This window comes from Jaculus jaculus, chromosome 21 (genome assembly GCF_020740685.1).
Source record: "Jaculus jaculus isolate mJacJac1 chromosome 21, mJacJac1.mat.Y.cur, whole genome shotgun sequence".
NCBI classification, from domain to species: Eukaryota; Metazoa; Chordata; class Mammalia; order Rodentia; family Dipodidae; genus Jaculus; species Jaculus jaculus.
The window spans coordinates 11080024-11102037 of NC_059122.1; the positions used below are offsets into that span (position 1 = coordinate 11080024).

Sequence of the window (22014 nt, forward strand, 5' to 3'; positions counted from 1 at the left end):
CTTCACAGGCAAGCGCTTAACCGCTAAGCCATCTCTCCAGCCCTTCATGTATAATTTATTTATTTATTTTGGTTTTTCAGTTTGGGGTCTTGCTCTAGCTCAGACTGACCTAGAATTCACTATGTAGTCTCAAGATGGCCTCGAACTCGCAGTGATCCTCCTACCTCTGCCTCCTGAGTGCTGGGATTAAAGGCATGTACACCTGGCTTCATGTATAATTTATAATGTTTTCTGGGGCTGGAGAGATGGCTTAGCGGTTAAGACGTTTGCCTGCAAAGCCAAAGAACCCAGGTCCGATTCCCCAGGACCCATGTAAGCCAGATGCACAAGGAGGCACATGTGTCTGGAGTTCATCTTCAGTGATGGGAGGTCCTGGAGCACCCATTCTCTCTCTCTCTCAAATAAATAAATTAATTAAATATGTTTATAATGTTTCTAAAGTGTCTTAATACAAAGCCTTCTGGAGGATTTTCCTGTCAAGGCTTACCCATTTGGATGGGAACAAACGTATGCCTCTGATCACCAGAAAGCTAGATAGCAATATGCCTATCGCCCTGGCACACTTACACAGCCATGAATCCATCTAGGGTCCAGAAATATAATTCAGATCCCATTCTTTTTTGTTGTTGTTGTTGTTAACTTTTTATTCATTCGAAAGAGACAGAGAGAGAATGAGCATGCCAGAGCCTCCAGCCAGTGCAAACAACTTCAGATGCATGCGCCCCCTTGTGCATCTGGCTAACGTGGGTCCTGGGGAATTGAACCTGGATCCTTTGGCTTTGCAGGCAAACACCTTAACTGCTAAGCCATCTCTCTAGCTCTCCCCTCATTCTGTTCATTGAAAAAAAAAAAATCACAAAACAGAGTACATTAAACCCCAAGCATTTTGAAATATTTTAAACAGAACATTAGAGTAAATGGTGAAATATACAATCATCAAGCCAGCTTCCCAGATTAAATCATTTAATATTGACAATTAGCTCCTGACATATTTTTAGTTTTTCTTCTTTGCTTTTTAATTTTTATTTTTGAGACACACACACACACAGAGAGAGAGAGAGAGACAGAGAGAGACAGAAAGTTAGAGAAATGTCATGCAGGGCCTCAGCCACTTCAAGTGAACTCCAGATGCTTGCGCCACCTAGTGTGAAACCTTGTGCTTGCCTTGTGCATCTGGCTTGCTTGGGATCTGGAGAGTCCAACATGAGGCCTTGAGTTTTGCAGGCAAGTACCTTAACCACTAAGCCATCTCTCCAGCCCCTTCCTTCCTTCCTTTCTTTCTTTCTTCTTAATTTTGGAGAGACAAAGACAGAGAGAGAGAGAAAGGGCTTTCAGGTTTTTTAAATTATTTATTTATTTTATTGTGTGTAAGACAGAGAAAGGCAGATAGAGAGAGTGAATATGGGCACACCAGGGCCTCCAGCCACTGCAAACGAACTCCAGACACGTGCGCCACCTTGTGCATCTGGCTTACATGGGTCCTGGGGAATCAAACCTGGGTCCTTAGGCTTTGCAGGCAAACACCTTAACCACTAAGCCATTGACCCAGCCTTATTAGTTTTTAATAGTTATCATTTTTGGCAACCCAGGATGACCAACGATGCACAGCACAGTCTGCAAGAACCTCCAGGGAGTAAAGTATGGAAAGCTGAATGATAGCTAGCAGAAGATACCAGTTTAATTAAAAAAGACAGCACTGTGTTCTCAGCAACAGACATTTTATACTTGTTCTTAGCAAAAAGCCCAAGAAGTGATAGAAACAGGTAAAAGAGGAGTGGGAGACACCCAGCTAAACCTTTGCCTCTTAGCACTCATTCAGAGCAGTGGGGGCGGGTGTCATTTTTAAAGATGCCTTGCTGAGCGGGGCATGGTGGCGCAGGCTTTTAATCCCAGCCCTCAGGAAACAGAGGTAGGATGATCCCTGTGGGTTTGAGGCCACCCTGAGACTTCATAGTAAATTCCAGGTCAGCCTAGGCTAAAGCCAGACCCTCCCTCAAAAAAAACATATATATATGAACAAAACCAAATTAGGACTGGAGAGAGATGCTTTAGCAGTTAAGGCACTTGCCTGCAAAGCTAAAGGATCCCAGTTTGATTCGCCAGGACCCACTTCAACCAGATGCACAAGGGGGCACATGTGCCTGGAATTCATTTGCAGTCGCTAGAAGCCCTGGTGTGCCCATTCTCTCTCTCTCTCTGTCTCTCTTACTCTCTATCTATCTATCTATCTATCTGCCTCTTTATCTGTCTGCTGCTCTCAAATAAATAAACAAAAATAAACAAAAATACTTTTTTAAAAGATGCCTTGCTGAGTTAGCAGCTTGGCAACCAACCCCATACACCCTTTGAATCAGACTCAGAAAACTCAGGGTGTCGCAGGACTTTGGGGTGAAAATGGCCAGCAGAATATCATTAAACTGCAGGGAAGAAGCTTTGAACTTTGAACCTAGTCAGTAACATTAAAAAACCTGACACAGAAAAGGAATTCCAGGGAGCCGGCTAGTACTCACCAGCAGACTCCGGAAAGAGCTCTGGAGGTGCGAACAGCATCTGTGGCCTGACCCACGAAGCACTGTCCACTGAGACAGACAGCACAGTGACTCAAACTTGACTTCACAATGGACTTCAGCGAGGCAAGAACAGGATTGGCATCTGAGCCCTGAAGGACTTCCCAGAGAGGTGATCAGCTTCTTTAAAAAAAAAAAAAATGTATTTTATTTATTTGAGAGAGAGAGAGAGAATGGGTGTGCCAGGGCCTTCAGCCACTGTAAACGAACTCCACACACATGCACCCCCTTGTGCATCCAGCTTACATGGGTCCTGGGTAATCGAATCTGGGTCCTTTTGGCTTTGTAGGCAAGTGCCTTAACCTCTAAGCCATCTCTCCAGCCCCTGATCAGCTTCTCTTTTGTTTTCTGATTTATTTTTATTTACTTATTTGAGACAGAGAGAGAACAGGTGTGCCAGGGACTCCAGCCACCGCAAATGAAGTACAGACACAAGCACCACCATGTGCAACTGCCTTATGTGGGTCCTGGAGAATCGAACCTGGGTCCTTAGGCTTCGCAGGCAAGCGCCTTAACCACTAAGCCATCTCTCCAGCCCCTGATCAGCTTCTTTGGCATGATCTCTGAAGGAGTGGAGCAGCCATGACTTGGCTTTGCGGATGACTACTCAGAGGTTGTTGCAATCAGGTTCGCATTGCTGGAAGAAATCACCTGGCCAAGAGCAGCTTTTGGGGAAAAGAAAAAGGATTTATTTTGGCTTACAGAGTTGAGGGGAAGCTCCGTGATGGCAGGGGAAACAATGGCATGAGCAGAGGGTGGACATCACCTCCTGGCCAACATCAGGTGGACAAAAGCAACAGGAGAGTTTGCCAAACACTGGCAAGGGGACACTGGCTATAACACCCATAAGTCGGCCCCCCAACAATACACCACCTCCAGGGGGCGCTAATTCCCAAATCTCCATCAGCTGGGAACCTAGCATCCAGAACACCTGAGTTTATGGGGGACACCTGACTCAAACCACCACAGGGGTGTAGCAGCCATCTTGTCCACTGGTTAGGAAAAAGAGAGGTGAGGCTGCAACTAGAAACCAGATAACCCTCTCCCTTTTCTTTCCTCTATCATGGCTTTCTTTCTTTTCTTTTCTTTCTTTCTTTTTTTGTGAGGTAGGGTCTTGCTCTCGTCCAGGCTGACCTGGCATTCACTATGGAGTTTTAGGGTGGCTTCTAACTCACGGTGATCCTCCTACCTCTGCCTCCCGAGTGCTGGGATTAAAGGTGTACACCACCACGGCTGGCTTGCTTTCTTTCTCTCTCTTTCTTTCTTTCCTTCTTTCTTTCTTTCTTTCTTTCTTTCTTTCTTTCTTTCTTTCTTTCTTTCTTTTCCTGGGCATGGTGGCACAGGCTTTTATAAGACAGAGAATGTGAGGAAGAGAGGAAAGAGAGAGAATTGGCACGCTAGGGCCTCCAGCCACTGAATCAAACTCTAGATGCATGCACCACCTTGTGCCCATGCACGAGTTTATGCACTTGCGTCACCCTGAGTCATTAGGCTTCGCAGGCGAGAGCCTTAACCACTCAGCAATCTCTCCACCCCTCATGGCCTCTTTGTAGCTTCCTGGCTTTAACTGGCTCTCATTCCAGCTCACATGTGTATCTAAAAGTTTGAAGCTAGGATCTACTTAGGATATCTGCTAGGATAACAGAGAGCTTATGGTGTTTGTCCCTTTTGGCCTGGGTGACAGCACTTAGTATGGTATTTTCCAGATCTATCTATTTTCCTGAAAACATAGTTTCCGTTTCCTTTCTGGATGAATGAATCTCCATCGTTTATATGTGCCACGTCTTCATTATCCATTCATTATTTGACAGACATCTAACACTGATTCCATTTCATAGCTATTGTGAATAGAGCATCAGTGAACATGAAGGAATAGCATGGTTTGGCTATATAATAATGTCGGAACACACACACAGGATGAAAGGAGTTGATGACCATAACGGTGAGGAAGACTCTCCTTGACATGTATGTGCTCCTGCTTCCTCTAAGATAACGTTTGTTCTCAGTTTAGTGTTTGCCCTTTAGTAGCATGACTAATTTCATTGGAGCTTGAGTCTGTGAAAACAACTTTGTTTTCCAAGATGTGGGGAAGGGGAGGGAATTACCAGACCTTCAGGGAAGAACTAGCACCATTGCTTCTTAAGCTTTTCCATAAAATAGAAAAAGAAGGAATCCTACCAAACTCCTTCTATGAAGCCAGCATCACCCTGATACCAAAATCAGGCAAAGATAGAACAAAAAAAAAAAAAAAAGAAAGAAAGAAAATTACAGACCAATCTCCCTCATGAACATAGATACAAAAATTCTCAACAAAATATTGGCAAACAGAATACAAGAATATATCAGAAAGATCATTTACCCTGACCAAGTAGGCTTTATCCCAGAGATACAGGGATGGTTCAACATATGCAAATCGATAAATGTAAGAAGCACAAAAATCACATGATCATCTCATTAGACGCAGAAAAAGCATTTGACAAAATCCAACATATGATAAAAGTCCTACAGAGACTGGGAATAAAAGGAACATATCTCAATACAATAAAGGCTACTTATGACAAGCCTACAGGCAACATATCCCTAAATGGGGAAAAACTGGAAGCTTTTCCACTAAAATCAGGAACAAGACAAGGGTGTCCACTGTCCCCACTTTTATTTAATATAGTTCTGGAAGTCTTAGCCATAGCAATAAGGCAAGAGTCACACATAAAAGGGATACATATTGGAAAGGAAGAGATCAAGTTATCATTATTTGCAGATGACATGATTCTATACATAAAGGACCCTAAAGACTCTACCAGCAAACTGTTAGAGCTGATAAAAACCTACAGCCATGTAGCAGGATACAAAATAAACACACAGAAATCAGTAGCCTTCCTATATGATAACAACAAACACACAGAGGATGAAATCAGAGAATCACTCCCATTCACAATTGCATCAAAGAAAATAAAGTACCTTGGAATAAACCTAACCAAGGAAGTAAATGAAAATGTTAAAACGCTCAAGCAAGAAGTTGCAGAAGACACTACGAAATGGAAAAACATCCCTGGTTCTTGGATGGGAAGAATCAATATTGTGAAAATGGCAATCTTACCAAAAGCAATCTACACATTTAATGCAATCCCCATCAAATTTCCAACGGCATTCTTCACGGAAATAGAAAAAACAATCCAAAAATTCATTTGGAATCACAAAAACCCGCCAATATCTAAAATAATACTGAGCAACAAAAATAAGACTGGTGGTATCACCAGACCTGATTTTAACCTATACTACAAAGCTATAGTAACAAAAACAGCATGCTACTGGCACAAAACAGACATGTAGATCAGTGGAACAGAATAGAGGATCCAGATGTAAGCCCAAGTAGCTATAGCCACCTGATATTCGATAAAAATGCCAAAAATACTCATTGGAGAAGAGACAGCCTCTTCAGCAAATGGTGCTGGGAAAACTGGATATGTATCTGTAGAGGATGAAAATAGATTCTTCTCTCTCTCCATGCGCAAGAATTAAGTCCAAATGGATTAAAGACCTTAACATCAGACCCGAAACTCTGGAACTGCTAGAGTTCTAGGGTCATACTCTAGCCCAGGCTGACCTGGAATTTACTACATAGTCTCAGGGAGGGCTCGAACTCACAGCAATCCTCCTACCTCTGCTTTCCAAGTGCTGGGATTAAAGGCAGTGCGCTACAGGACCAATGTCTAATAATAATTACATCTGCTTTCATACCCACATTGCCTGCACCTTTGAATTCACTCATGTTACTTTCCTTGCCGAACTGTACACTTATCACTTCTTTCTGCTGTATTTGTTTGTTTGTTGGTTTACAACTTCCATGATTATAAACAATATCCCATGGTAATTCCCTCCCCCCCCCCAACTTTCCCATTTGAAACTCCATTCTTCATCATGTCCCCTCCCCCTCTCATTCTGTCTCTTTTTTATGTTGATGTCATCAACTTTTTCTCCAATTATGATGGCCTTGTGTAGGTAGTGTCAGGCACTGTGAGGTCATGGATATCCAGGCCATTTTGTGTATGGAGGAGCATGTTGTAAGGAGTCCTACCCTTCCTTTGGTTCTTACATTTTTTCTGCCATCCTGAGCCTTGGAAGGTGTGATAGAGATATTGCAGTGCTGAGCACTCCTCTGTCACTTCTTAGCACCATGGTGCCTTCTGAGTCATGACAAGGTCCCTGTCATCTGAAAAGATACGGTTCTCTAACCAAAAGTGAGAGTAGAATTAATATAAGGGTATGAACATTAAGGGAAGTGCTTACTGGGCAGTTTGATGAGCACAGTATATACATTTAGCCAGACACCATCTGCTGTATGTATTGCTCACTGTTCATTCTGGATGACAGAAGTGAGAGATAACTGTCATCAGTAGAAATAATGGAGACTCAGATCCACACTCAGGCAACCTGGAGTCTTGTCCAAACCATGGAAAGAAATTCAGGAGGAGCCAGTATGAAGCAGAGCTGGGGTTCATAAAATCTGCCAGGTGTGGTGGCGTACGCCTTTAATTCCAGCATTCAGGAGGCACAGGTAGGAGGATTGGTGTGAGTTCAAGACCACCCTGAGACTACTGAGTGAATTCCAGGTCAGACTGAGCTAGAGACCCTACCTCAAAAAATAAAAGAGTTCATAAAATCTAAACTTTAGTCATGAGGCTTAAGGGACATACAGTGGATTTTCCCTGCTTTGCTGTTAAACTTGCCTGTCTTTATTTCCCTCCAATATATCTGGCCCTCATTTCTGACTGTCTTTCTTCTGTGACTAGTAAGTTCTCACATTACCACTTCCACCATAGAATAAACATGTCTTTAGTGACAGCCTGAACTGGCGTTTCCGAGTAATGGTCATTTATATTTGGCTCAAAATAAATTGCTACTAGCCCCTTTCGGGCAAAGCTGTTTTTGTTTGTTTTGTTTTGCAAAGAACACTGGGTTTGAAATGGACAATCAAAAAGACAGAGTCACTATTATTTGAGAATGAGGTGGGTGTCACAATATGATTTTCAGCCTTTTTTTTTTCTTTTTTTCAAGATAGAGTCTCACTCTAGCCCAGGCTGTCCTGGATTTCACTGTGTAGTCTTAGGCTGGCCTCAAACTCACTGGGATCCTCCTACCTCTGCCTTCCAAGTGCTGGGATCAAAGGCATGCGTCACCATGCCCAGCTGATTTTCAGCATTTTACTGTTTTTTGTTTTTTTAAATAAACTATCTGTACCAGACTGCTTTCGCTGAGATGAACTTCCAGACCAAGCACAGTTATGGAGGAAGGGATATTTATTGAAGCTTACAGATCCAGGGGAAGTTCCATAATGGCAGAAGAAGCTGGCCTGCCTTCACAGGCCCAAACAGAGAGAGAGAAGCACAAGCCAAAAGCCACAAGCACAGCACCCTTCAGGAACTCCAGCTAGGCACACTTTGCATATCTTTAGATTGAAATCTCAAACCTACCACCATACCTTAAGATCTGCCCAGCCAGATGGCTGCAGATGCAAACTAGAAACTAATAAAACACTGAATATATTAGGAGCCATCTATTCAAACTACCGCAGTATCTAAGAAAGGAATGCGGTAACAGTCTGGCCATATGTGTGTGTGTGTGTGTGTGTGTATACATATATATGTATATATGTATGTACGTATATATGTGTGTATATATGTATATACATACATATATGTGTGTGTGGTGTGTGTGTGTGTGTATGTATATATATATATAATATATTGCATCCAAGTAAGGAATGTCTTAGCAGTCTGGCTTTTGGGGTACAGATGGAGGCTATATCTGGAAATGTGAAGGCAGTGATTTTATACATTGTCTTCAAAGCGAGGAAGAGTCGCTGCTATCAGACGCTGAAGGGTTGCGAAACGAGAAGAAAAGTGAAGACACACCCCACCTACAGGATAGTGGGACAATTAAGATTTGGGGGGGAATACGTTCTATCGACAGATTCCACTCACTTTTCCTCGCCAAGGTCTATTTGGCCCCGGCCGGATTTCCGGTTTAGAGACGGAGCCAAAGATCAGGTTGGCGAGGATTTCCCACTGGGCCTCCGCCGCCATGATGCTCCGCGCCTGCGAACTACATTTCCCAAAGTGCTCTGCGCGCCCCCTTCCGCGTCAGGGCCGTCCAATGAGGTTGCGGGGACTTTGGGAGGCGGAAGCGAAGCCGAAGCCATTGCTGTCCGGAGGCCACCGCAGCAGCACGCATGGGTACACATGGGAGGCCTGCTCCCTCCTCCCCGTTGGGCACGGTTCTCTGCCCAGGACCTTTTGCGTGAACTGCTCTCATCCTTCCTCCCTATTTCTCACCTTTAGTGCGGTAAGCCGGGGAGCCCAGGGCGTGTGTTGGGGGGACCAGGAAGCCTGGCAGTGTCTTTGGAGTCCTGGGGGTCGGGGGGAGAGGGAGAATGGGCGCGTCAGGGTCTCCAAGCCGCAGCACACGAGCTCCACATGCATGCACCCCCCCGTATGCATCTGGCTTTACGTGGGTTTACGATTCCTGGGGAATCGAACCTGGATCCTTCAGCTTTGCAGTCAAAGCAAAAAGACCCAGGTTCGATTCCCCAGGACCCACGTAAGCCGTATGCACAAGGTGGTGCATGCACCTGTAGTTCGTTTGCAGTGGCCGGAGGCCCTGGCAACGCCCATTCTGTCAGCGTGTGTCTCCTCTCTCTCTCTTTGCTTGCAAATAAATTTTTAAAGTCCAAGAATGTCAAACGTTTTTTTATTTATTTTCACATTTTATTCCCATTGCATAGGAGGTGGTCACCATCACAGAGTTGCACTGTTCTGCTGTCTTTGATACACAGTTGGATTCCAGTTTCCAGTTCCCTTTATTGAGAATGCGAAGCCGCGTCCTCCGAGGCTGCCTGCAGCTGTGTGAGCTGGTGTCTCCTGGGAGAACGTAGGGCTATGGAGGAGCCAATGGCTGTGCCCGGTCTCCCGTCCAGGTACATCCCATGACGGTCACGGGTGGAGAAGGCCCTCCGCACCGCAGCTCCTCACCAAATGAGGAGAGCACAGGTCTGGGGAGGTTGAAGGTCACAGAGTACCCGGGAACACTTGTCCTTTCGCCTGTGTACGTTGATCCTATGTAGTTCTTCTCCATGAGGACAAGTCAGGGCTTCGCCCCTTGGCCTCAGGAAAGTGCACATCGTGCAAACTTTTTTAAACACGTGGAAACATTTTTTCCAACACTTCTTTATTATATCCATCTGAGTGAGACACTGGAAATTTGTCTCTCTGTGTTTTTTGTTACTTTTTCTTTTCTTCTTCTTCTTCTTCTTCTTTTTTTTTTTTCCTTTTGTCCCTGAGGTAGGGTCTCACTGTAACCCAGGCTGGCCTTGAATTCACTGTGACCCTCTTTCCTCTGTCTCCTGAGTGTTATTGATACTTCTTGAGCCTAAGTTTATTATTATTTTTTAAATTTATTTATTTATTTTGGTTCTTTTGAGGTAGGGTCTCACTCTAGCCCAGGCTGACCTAGAATTCACTATGTAGTCTCAGGGTGACCTCGAACTCACGGCAATACTCCTACCTCTGCCTCCCGAGTCTGGGATTAAAGGTGTGCACCACCATGCCCAGCTACTATTATTATTATTATTATTATTTTCATTACTTAGGTTTAAACCTAGGGCCCCAACCATGATAGGTAAATGCTGTTTTGCTGAGCTGTATTCCCTACCTGGCAAATGCTCTTGACACTGCGTGATTCTCTATGTGTTACAGAAATGCCCCCTTCTTGGGGAGTATTCCAGATTTCTTCCACACTCTGCTTTGACCAGCTAGCCAGGCTTCCTGAGTTCCTGGTTTTCCCTTCCTGCCTGGGTGTTTGTGGGATGCCCATCGAAGATGCTACTTCAGAGCTTCTGCTCCTGAGTTGCCTCCAAGGATCCTTTCCTCTGCCATCCTTGAGACATGTTCAAGGTTAGCTAAGAACCAGTTTTTCATTGTTGTTCTTTTTAAAAAAAAAAAAATTTTAGAGAGTGAAAGAGAGGAAGAGAGAATTGGCTTGCCAGGGCCTCCAGCCACTGCAAGCAAACTTGAGACACGTGCGCCGCCTAGTGGTCATGTGCAGCCTTGCACTCTGTAGTCTCAGATTGGCCTTGAACTCGTGATCCTCCTACCTCTGCCTCCCGAGTACTGGGATTAAAGGCATGCGCCACCAAGTCTGGCTCACCTTTTTAAAAATTGTATGTGTGGGAGCCGGTCACTCACAGCACAACCTTAGGATGTTTAGCCTCTCCTTCCCTTTCACTTGAGATATGTCTCCCTTGTTCGTTTTAAATAATAATAATAGTTATTATTATTATTATTATTTGAGAGCAAGAGAGAAAAAGAGGCAGAGAGGAGGAGGAGAGAGATAATGGGCATGTCAGGGCATCCAGCCACTGCAAACGAACTCAAGGTGCATGTGCCACCTTGTGCATCTGGTTTACGTGGGTCCTCTGGCTTTGCAGGCAAGCACCCTAACCGTTAAGCCATCCCTCTGGCCCATGTGTTATGATTTTTAAAGTAATTGCATGTGTAAAGTTTTGAGTCTGGGCTGGAGAAATGGCTTAGCGGTTAAGGCACTTGCCTACAAAGCCAAAGGACCCAAGTTCGATTTTCTAGGACCCATGTAAGTCAGATACACAAGGTGGTGCATGCATCTAGAGTTTGTCTGCAGTGGCTAGAGGCCCTGATGTGCCCATTATCTATCTATCTGCCTCTCCCTCTCTCTCTCAAATAAATAAACTAATTAATTTTTTTTTTTTAATTTCTTTTGTTTTGAGTCTGGCTGTGCGTAGTGGTGCACACCTTTACTCCCAGGAAGAGAACCCAAGGCAGCGCTGCAGGCATTGGACATAGTTGTCCTGTCTTGGGACTCTGCAGTCTCATGTATCTGAGAAGAAGCACTGGTTGGGGATTGCACTGAGAAACACTTGAAACAGAGCAGACAACATCTACCATGTTGCTTGGAAGTTTGGCCAAAATGAATAAAAAACCAGCATCAGAGAAATCGTTCACAGAGTGAAGGCCCGGCCTGAGGTCCCTTTGAAAAGGAAATGTCGAGCGACAAAACTTAGAAAGTTTTCCTCAAGAAGCAGGAGAGAGAGCCAGCCCCCGACTCCCCCTCGGTTCCCTTTCACTTGTCACAGATGCTAGCTGGGAGAGTCCCGTGAGAGAAGAGGACTTTGTGGCTCTCCCAGCACCTTAACGCTTGGCCAGAGTAACTATCATTCGCCTAGGATGGCCACCCTCGGTCTGTCTCCCACACTTGGTAAGTCTGTTTCCCATCTTCAGAAATGTGTCCTGCCCTGTTGGTTTGGTAAAGGGACTGTGTCCGTGGAGGGCTGCAAAGCCAGGCTGGCCGAGCCGGACGGCAGGAGAAGTTAGTTACCCATGTGACTGACCGACTCGGGATCCCTGGGTTTGGGCACACTAGAACATTGGCATAGTTGGTATGAAGAAGGCGTTAGCGATAAGTAGTAGTCCTGTGTTGCCCGCTCATTGTCTTGACAAAACCCAAGCAAGGCAACAGCCTCACCTCGTGGAGCGTTGATTTCTTCGTGTACAAGCTGGCCGTGTGCACAGTGTGTGTGGGCAGATCACCCCTAATCGGAAAACCCAGAATCTGGTACTTCCTGAGTTAGACATGATGCCACGGTGGAAAATTTTAACACCTGACCCCCCATCAGAATCTCTGACCTAAAAAATACCTAAGCTATCTATATAGAACTATAGCAGAAACAATTTTTTTGTGTGTGAGTATAGTAGGCTCAACCCACCCAGGATATTGCATGTAGATGTTAAGATGTCAAAACTTGAAAGAAAAAAAAAAGCCGGGCGTGGTGGCGCACGCCTTTAATCCCAGCACTCGGGAGGCAGAGGTAGGTGGATTGCCGTGAGTTTGAGGCCACCCTGAGATTACATAGTGAATTCCAGATCAGCCTGGGCCAGAGTGAGACCCTACCTTAAAAAAACAAAACAAAAAAAAAACTTGAAAAAAGTAATCTGGATGCAAACATGATCTTGAGAATTTCAGACACAGGGTACTTGACCTGAGTATTTCTGCTCATGGGGGTGTATCCCTAAAACCCTCCTGTGTGCTTGAGCGGAACAGGTCCAGTCGGACTTGCTTATAAGCCAGGGGCGTGTGGACACGCGTGGTTCCTGAGTGCCAGTTGGTTCTCAAGGATCTGTGTTCTCCTCTAGCCGGATCCACGCAGGACCTCACAGGTCCCCAGGAGGTGGTTCTCCTTCCTTCCAAATACCATACCCATGCTCAGAACATGGATCTGTTTGCTTACCACAGCCTGGAGCCTCCAGCACCATCCGGTATTTCTTCTCAGGTACGTAAGTTCTCAGCGTCCTCTGTCGAGTGACCCCGCCATTGGCTGCATGTTGGGGTTCATTCGGAAGATCTTTATCCAGGCCAGCGGATGCCTGATCAGGGCTGTAACAGGCCAAGGATGGTGGGATTGCTGCCTGGTATAGGGGAAGGACGAGGAAGAGGTTTATGAAGCAGGGGTTTTTCTTCATGCTTGCATAGTGCTCTGGTCTGCTCAAACTCAGCACCAGAGGCAGAGGGGAGGTGATCGGAGGTCTTGGGCCAGGCTAGAAGTGGAAAAGCAGTTTCCTCCCTCGTCAGAGCTGCACTCAAAGCAACACGCCGGGATACAGTCTGAGGCTGAGGGCCAGCTTCTGCCACGGATGCCAAGGCCCTCAGCAGGGCCCCTGAAGGCTGTACGTAAGGTCTACTCATGCCTAGCCTTCCATCTCTGCCATCTTCCTGTGAGCACCAGGGGCTGGCTGCTCACTGGCCCGGAATATGTCTGCTGTTCCAGGAGTCCGTGACGTTCCAGGATGTCGCCGTGGACTTCACCGAGAAGGAGTGGCCCCTGCTGGACTCCTCCCAGAGGAGACTGTACAAGGACGTGATGCTGGAGAACTATAGCAACCTGACATCCCTGGGTAAGGGCTTCCGTAGCCAGGCGGGGTAGCTGAGAACTCCCCGCCCTCCCAGGCCGCCTTGGGGGGTTCTCAAGTGTGTATCTGAGCTTGGCATACGTTGCTGAGATTTAGGAGTCCCCATTCTTGGGCTAAGAGTGTAGCTCAGTTGGTAGAGTGCCTTTCTAGCACGTGTGACGTCTTTGGATCCATCCCCAGCACCACTTTTAAAAATATTATTTATTTGTAAGGAGGGAGAGCGTGTGGGGAGAACAGGCACATCAGAGCTTCTTGCCATGGGGGGGTGGGGGGGGATCAGATATGTATGCCACTTTGTGTATCTGGTTTTTACATGAATATTGGGGAATCAAACCCAAGCCAGCAGGCTTTGCAAGCAAGTGCCTTTAACCGCTAAACCATCCCCTCAGCGCCCCCCCCAGCACCACTTAAAAAAAAAAAAAGAATCCCTATTAGGGGTACGTATTTTATTATTATTATTTATATATTTATTTGAAAGAGAGAAACAATTGCCGTACCAGGGCCTCTAACCAGTGCAGACTCCCAGACACACGTGCCCCCTTGTGCATCTGGCTTATGTGGATACTGGGGAATCAAACCTGGGTCCTTAGGCTTCACAGGCAAATGCCATAACCACTAAGCCATCTCTCCAGCCCTGGTTTGGGTTTCTTATGAGAGATTTTTACTGTGTTCCTTAGAAATGTGACACCCTCATTTTGTTGCTCCTGTGTTGATTCCAGTGTAATGGAATGGCTGTCCTCTTTGTGGTCCTCCTTCAACCTGTGTCTTTCCCCACGAGTAGGGTACCAGGTTGGTAAGCCCAGTCTCATCTCACATTTGGAGCAGGAAGAGCCAAGGGCAGAGGAGCAAGGCATTCAGCACGGAGCTTGTTCAGGTGGGTGGGCACCAGGGCTTTTTTTGTATGTGGTGGGGGGGAGTGTTCTTTTTACTTTTGCCTGTGTGTGTGTGTGTGTGTGTGTGTGTGTGTGTGTGTGTGTATGGTGTACATGCGTGGAGGCCAAGGGTTGAGGTAGGTGTCTTCCTCAGTTGCTCTCCATTTTATTTCACTGAAGCGGGATGTCACTTGAACTCAGAGCTCACAAATTCAGAGAATGTCGCTGGCCGGCTGTCCCTTTCCTCTTACTCCGGAGTCTTAGGGCTACAGATGCGCCACCATGCCCCACCCGCCCAGGATTCACTTGAGTGCTGGAAGTCCAGTTCACGCTTGTAGGACAAGCACTTTACCCCCCTGAGACATCTCCCCAGCCCCAAAAGTAACTTGACAGCTATGGTCAGTGATGAGAGTGGAGGGAGTGCTCTGTTCCTGTTTCTGCAGCAAAACTGTCCATGCTGGACAACATAGTGGGACAGAGTAGCTGACCCAGAGGCAGTGTACGGAAGGGAAGGACCTATTTCCCCGCTTAACATTTTGAGAGGTTTCATAATGGCAGGGAACACGTGACGGGAGCAGACAGACAGGTGTCACATCTCCAGATCGGGAGGGAGGACGGAGAGAACGTGGCAGAAGGGGCAGTCTCCTCGGCAGCACCAGCTCCAGCAAAGGTCCCGCCAGCTGGGGACTGGGTGTGAGGTTTAATCACAGACACAAGCCTTAGTGTGGGCCTCCCAGCCGCGTGGCAGATGGCAATATGCTATGAGCATTTTAAGAGAGGGATTACTTAGTGAGACAACAAGAAAAAAAAAAACTAAGGAAAAGCCAGTGTTGCTGTTGTTTGTTGTTGTTGGTGGTGGTGGTGTTTTTTGAGGTAGGGTCTCACTCTAGCTGAGGCTGACCTGGAATTCACTATGTAGTCTCAGGGTGGCCTCGAACTCACGGCAATCCTCCTACCTCTGCTTCCCCAGTGCTGGGATTAAAGGTGTGCTCCACCGCGCCTAGCTAAGTCTTGGTGTTTTTGTAACGGCTTGTGTAATTTTTTCTTTTTTGTTTTTGAGAAGGGAGGGTCTCTGTCTTCCAGCTTGTGGTTCTTATGCCTCCTAAGTGCTGGGATTGTAAGCATGTGCCACGGTCCCTATCCGTATAACATAGGCCTCATTCTTACCGGAAGTGACTCATTCTGAGGCCAAAACTGGAAACATTGATCCCATCTTGGGTCACAGCCAGCAGTGACCTAAGGACTTCACAGCCAGCCCCTGCCTCTTAAAATGTTTCATTTCTCCATGTCACCACCCCGAGGACAAGATGAACTTCGGGGTACCAATGACCTCCAAATCTTAGCATGGAGGTACATTTAGATAGTGTCACCCCAAAAATTAAAAAGTATTCTGTTTTAATGTTTGTCCATTTTTTCATAGGCCCTTTCATCCCTTGTGTTCCTGTGTTTTGAGTATGACATCCTGAGGCTCTGTGACTAATCAGTCCTTTGACACTGGACCCTCCTGGTTGGACACTTACTTGTCAGGGTCAGACTGGGCTGACATAGATTTCTTCCAAATATTTTTCTGATGTGTCTTTCCTTTTTACATTGTCTTTGCGTATGGTTAGTATTAACAATGAAGTCCATCTGTGTTGGGCCTGTCGTGCGATTGTTTTCTTCTTACAACAAGTCAAATTTCCAACTTGTTTCAGATTGGGAGACTCCGTGGAAAGCCAAGTGGCCCATTCTTATGGAAGGCATTTTCGGGAAGGAGGTCTCCAGTGGTGTGACAGCGGTAAGATTTCCACAGGATAACTCTGCACCTTGCACATTCGAGAGGTCTAGGAGGCCAGGGCAGCCATAATTGGGAAAACAGCTCACCCAAAATCAAGTTAACTGGCCTCTCCGAGAAGAAATAGAACTAAACGATGCAGACTGCTGTCACCCTTCCATGCCTTTGGGAAACCAGCTCCAGGCATTCCTGGGGAGACCACAGTGAAAAGGTGCTTGGTTCCTTGTGTAAGATGGCTTAGTGTATTATCTGTGTAGAAAGCCCTTGTGTGTGCTTTAAATTTTCACTAGACTTACCTGTAAAACCCAGCACACACAAGCTGGGTGCGGTGGCGCACGCCTTTCATGCCAGCACTTGGGAGGCTGAGGTAGGTGGATCGCCATGAGTTTGAGGCCAGTGTAGGGATACGGGGTGAGTTCTACGTCAGCCTGGACTAGAATGAAACCTTACCTCAACCCCCTGCCTCCCCCAGGGGGAAAAAAAAACAATGCAGTGTGGTATGTATTTAGGATTATTTAATTAATTTATTTATCTGGATTTTTTGAGGTCGAGTCTCGCTCTAGCCCAAGCTGACCTGGAATTCACTATGTCGTCTCAGGGTGGCCTCAAACACAGCAATCCACCTACCTCTCTGCCTCCCTAAGTGCTGGGATTAAAGGCATGATTACCACGCCCAACTTGCTTATTTATTTGTTTATTCATTTATTTTTGGTGGATTATCTAGGTAATTGTGATTTTTAAAAACATGTACATCTTCATTTTAGGTGCAGGTATTTTGTTTGGAGCTGAGGTTTGGCTAAAATATCCATGTAGAATGTACTATGTTGAGTCCCTGTATTGTCAATTTAGGGAAGACCCTAAATCTAGAGTCAGATTTCTTTGCTTAGGGTTCTGATACATAAATATTTCTTTAACTTGAATGTTGAGGCTCAGTTTATTTTTTATTTTTTGGTTTTTTGAGGTAGGGTCTCACTCTGGTCCAGGCTGACCTGGAATTCACTATGTAGTCTCAGGGTGGCCTCGAACTCACAGAGATCCTCCTACCTCTGCCTCTCAAGTGCTGGGATTAAAAGCATGCGCCACCACACCCAGCTAATTATTTATTTTTTTAGAGAGAGAGAGAGAGAGACAGAATTGGCACACCAGGGCCTCAGCCACTGCAATCAAACTCCAGATTCTTGTGCCACCTAGTGGGCCTGTGCAACCATGCGCTTGCCTCTCCTTAATGCGGGATCTGTAGAGGCAAACATGCTCCTCAGGCTTTGCAGGAAAGCACCTTAACCACTTAGCCATGTCTCCAGCCTCTCAGTTTAATTTTAAAACAGTGGGCCAAGTCTGCATGCAAAAACGGGTTTTGTGACAGTCGCGGGAAGCAATGAAGAAGAGAGGGTGGAAAAAATGACAGAGCCGGAGAGTGGGGAAGAGTGTTGTCACCCAGGCCTGACATGATCGTGGCGTTCATGACAACACAGTGGCTGCTCTCACCTTCACTTCAGTGAATCATAGGTGACGGTGGAAGCCACGAGGCCCTGCACCTCATGATACGTGGTGGCGCAGGGTCAAACAGGAGACGTTTTCTGCAGTTGGCACAGCCACTGGTGAGACCCACACAGTAATCCCTCAACTGTGCCCATGCACATGGAAAACAGAGAGACATCAAAGCAGAAAGGGGATTAGTTGGGAAGATAAGGCCGGGGAGGAAGGTCGAGAGAATGTAATTAGAAGGTTGGATTATGATTAAAAAATAACACCATGTTAGAAATGAATTGAACTCCTCCCCCTTTTCTCTCCGCCCCAGTCAGCGTCAAAGACACTCAAGAGGCACATTCCTTCAGCAAAAGGGTGCCAGGCATCTCTGAGGCCTGAAGAGCAGGGCCTGCTCTACCCTGCCTGTTATCCGAACACAGGGCAAGAACACTGGGCCTCACTCTTGCCTGGAGTTTTGCGTAACAGTCTAAGTCTTGACTGGCTAAAGAGAAAGGTAGCGTAATCAGTTCTGAATAGACTAAGAACGAGGAAGTGTGGAAATTACTTCAGCAGGATGGTGAGCTGATGTAATCCTAGAATAAGGCCCAAGTGAAGCCACTGTAGTCTGACAGAAAAGACTTGTTTTCCCCTTAATACGCACACTTTAAAATTGTCCACGAATGTAGCGCACATAACACCTTTCGTTTCTTCAAGTGTTTTGAGGCAGGGTCTTGCTGTCTTAATTCCTCAGCCTCCAGAGGATTGGAGTTATAGGTCTCACCACCATTTACAACTACCTTTTTTCTTTGAGAGAGCTCAAATGAGGTAAGCATAACACCTTTGCACTGCAGATCAGGACATCGTCATTCAGAATAATGTGTTTCTAGTTTTTCAAATGTTTCAGGGTTAAAAAATAATACTGAGAGCCAGGCATGGTGGCGCATGCCTTTCATTCCAGGCAGAGGTAAGAGGATTGCTGTGAGTTCGAGGCCACCCTCAGACTCCATGGTGAATTCCAGGTCAGCCTGAATAATTAGAGCACAGTTGTTGTGCCAAGACCCCTGACCAGGAGCCAAGTCCCCCAATCACCCAGGAGTCACCCAGAGAACCGCCACAGAAGCTGAGACACTCGAATGTAAAAGCAACAGGTTTCTTTATTGCAAGCCTAGGCCTGGGCTCCGTCCCCACAGCCCGGCACAGCAGTAGTGAGGGAGAGAGCCCCTTTCTTTTGGGGGAAGGGGTTCATATAGGAATTTGAACAAAGAAGTAGGGGATAGATACCTGATTGGTTGATTTAAACAGTTCTGATTGGCTTGGGGTTTCAGGAAGTTGGGGGCAGGAGCTAGGGCCACTCCAGGCAGATGAAGTCATCTCCATTGTCCTTGAAGTGGACATTCTTCAGTTTCTTACGTAAGCAGGTGGTCAGAGTCCATTCCCCCCTCCCCCCACCCCAGTGGAGTGTTTCTGCAATATCCTTGGAGATTCCTCGGAAACGTTAGGGGGAAAAGCAGCAACTAAGCAAGCCAAGTTTACAGAAGCAAAAGGTCAGCACATTGGCTGGCTCGTTGTCTTATCTAAGTCAGACCTGGTCCTTTTTTTTTTTTTTTTTACTTAAAATGGTTATATTTGGTCTCTCACAGTTAGGATTGCACAAGGTTGTGACCTTACGGTAAAGCACACGCAAGGCCCTTGGATTCGATCGATACAGAATGTTAGGTAATCATGCCCAAGAAAAAAAAAATTGTAGGAAGTAGCAGTGAGCTCTCCTGTGTTAACCCAACAGGAACCCTCCGCTCTGGGGCAGCGATCGGCCCAGTACGCCCAGCTGCTGGAGGCGCTCCGCGCGGGCGCCCGCCTGCCGGGGCAGCCGCCGCCGCCCCCCACCCCCGGGCGCGGCGGGCAGGAAGATGCACGCGTGCCAGCAGTGCCAGAAGGCCTTCACCACGAGCGCGTCGCTCACGCGCCACCGGCGCATCCACACGGGCGAGAAGCCGTACGCGTGCGGCGACTGCGGCCGCGCCTTCAACGACCCGTCGGCGCTGCGCAGCCACGCGCGCACGCACCTGCCGGACAAGCCGTTCGCGTGCGGCCAGTGCGGCGGCGCCTTCCGCACGCTGCCGGCGCTGCGCGCCCACGCGCGCGTGCACACGGGCGAGCGGCCGTACCGCTGCGGCGAGTGCGGCAAGGCGTACGGCCGCAGCTGCCACCTGGTGGCGCACCGGCGCACGCACACGGGCGAGCGGCCGTACGCGTGCGCGCAGTGCGGCAAGGCCTTCCAGCACCCGTCGCACCTGAAGGAGCACGCGCGCAACCACACGGGCGAGAAGCCGTACGCGTGCGCGCAGTGCGGCCGCGCCTTCCGCTGGAAGTCCAACTTCAACCTGCACCGCAAGGGCCACGCGGCGCCCAAGACGTACGCGTGCAAGGAGTGCGGGCAGCCCTTCGCCGACCTGCCTTCGCGCCGCCGGCACGCGCGCCGCGCGCACGCCGCGGCCCCCAAGCCGGCCGAGTGCGCGCGCTGCGGCAAGGCCTTCCGCAACCAGTCGGTGCTGCGCACGCACATGAACTCGCACACGGGCGAGCGGCCGTACGGCTGCGACGTGTGCGGCAAGGCGTTCGGCGCCAGCTCCAACCTCACGGCGCACCGCAAGATCCACACGCGGGAGCGGCGCTACGAGTGCGCCGCGTGCGGCAAGGTGTTCGGCGACTACCTGTCGCGCCGGCGGCACGCGAGCGTGCACCTGGTCCGCCGGCGCGCCGAGTGCCGGCAGTGCGGCAAGGCCTTCCGCAACCAGTCCACGCTCAAGACGCACCTGCGCAGCCACACGGGCGAGAAGCCGTACGAGTGCGAGCACTGCGGCAAGGCCTTCAGCATCGGCTCCAACCTCACCGTGCACCGCCGGATCCACACGGGCGAGAAGCCCTACGAGTGCCTGGCGTGCGGCAAGGCCTTCAGCGACCACTCGTCCCTGCGCAGCCACGCCAAGACGCACCGCGGCGGCGAGAAGCTCTTCGCCTCGGCGGCGTGCAGGAGGCTGCAGTGAGCGCTGGCCTCACCCGAGGACGCGCGCGTGCCGAGGGGGGTGCGGGGGAGTGGGCGAGGAAGGCGGGAGTCGCCCGAGAGCCCTCCCCTGCCGAGCGCACCGTGCACGGACCAAAGACGGCTTGGCTGTCGTCATCGTGAGCATGCACGCGTGGTGGGGGTGAGGAAGGCGGGAGTCACCCGAGAGCCCCCGACTTGGCTTCGTCATTGTGAGCACGCGCGCGTGGAGAGGGTGAGGAAGGCAGAGAGGCCACCCTGCAGAGTGCACAATGCCCGCACAGCGTGCAGGGACATCGGGAAACTCAGCGTGTGCGTGGGCGGAGAAGACCTGGCTGTCATCATCGTGAGCACGCACGCGTGGAGAGGGGGAGGAAGGCAGAGAGGCCACCCTGCAGAGTGCACAATGCCCGCACAGCGTGCAGGGACATCGGGAAACTCAGCATGTGCGTGGGCGGAGAAGACGAGCTGCCTGTCATCATCGTGAGCACGCACGCGTGGAGAGGGGGAGGAAGGCAGAGAGGCCACCCTGCAGACTGCACAATGCACGCACAGCGTGCAGGGACATCAGGAAAGGCAGCCTGTGCACGGGCGGAGGAGACGATTTGGCTGTCATCATTGTGGGCACGCACACGTGGTGGGAGGGAGGAAGGCAGAAGTCATCCTAGAGCCCACCCCGCAGAGCACGCACAGTGCACGGGACGTCGGGAGATTCAGCCTGTGCGTGAACAGAGAAGACGACGACTTGGCTTTCATCACTGTGGGATATCTGGAGGATTCATGCTGTTGGGGGGGGGGGGAATTGCATCTGGGATGGGAAGTGTTCCACATACATCAGGCTTCCAAACACACAGAACTTAAAAGAGAGAAACCCCAGCTTAGCATTTAATGTTAAAAATTACTTCAGGCCTGGGGAAATGGTTTAGCTGTTAAGGCGTTTGCCTGCGAAGCCAAAAGACCCTGGTTCTATTCCCCAGGACCCACCTTAGCCAGATGCACAAGGGGGCGCATGCATCTGGAGTTCGTTGGCTGCAGCTGGAGGCCCTGGCGTGCCCATGCATTCAGTCATGTTCATATTCTCTCTCCCCCCCCCCCATCAGATAAATAAAATATTTTTTAAAAAAATATTAAAAAACAAGTTACTTCAACAGCCAGCCATGGTGGCACATGCCTTTAATCCCAGCACTCAAGAGGCAGAGGTGGGAGGATGGCCATGAGTTTGAGGCCACCCTGAGACTGCATAGTGAATTCCAAGTCAGCCTGGGCTAGAGTGAGACCCTACCTCAAAAAAATCAGCAAT

At 48.4% G+C, this 22014-nt stretch overlaps 1 protein-coding gene across 1 annotated transcript; it reads left to right on the forward strand.

The window, feature by feature from the left end:
* The first annotated feature begins 8751 nt into the window (after positions 1-8751).
* On the forward strand, positions 8752-21699 carry LOC123456365 (zinc finger protein 317-like). Its single transcript, XM_045139315.1, is given in 9 exon segments — positions 8752-8909; positions 9349-9540; positions 10319-10516; positions 12788-12924; positions 13420-13546; positions 14343-14435; positions 16128-16210; positions 19458-19513; positions 19515-21699. Coding segments are annotated over 7 exon segments (1896 nt in total). The 5' UTR covers positions 8752-8909; positions 9349-9540; positions 10319-10320; the 3' UTR covers positions 20719-21699.
* Positions 21700-22014: the final 315 nt, after the last annotated feature.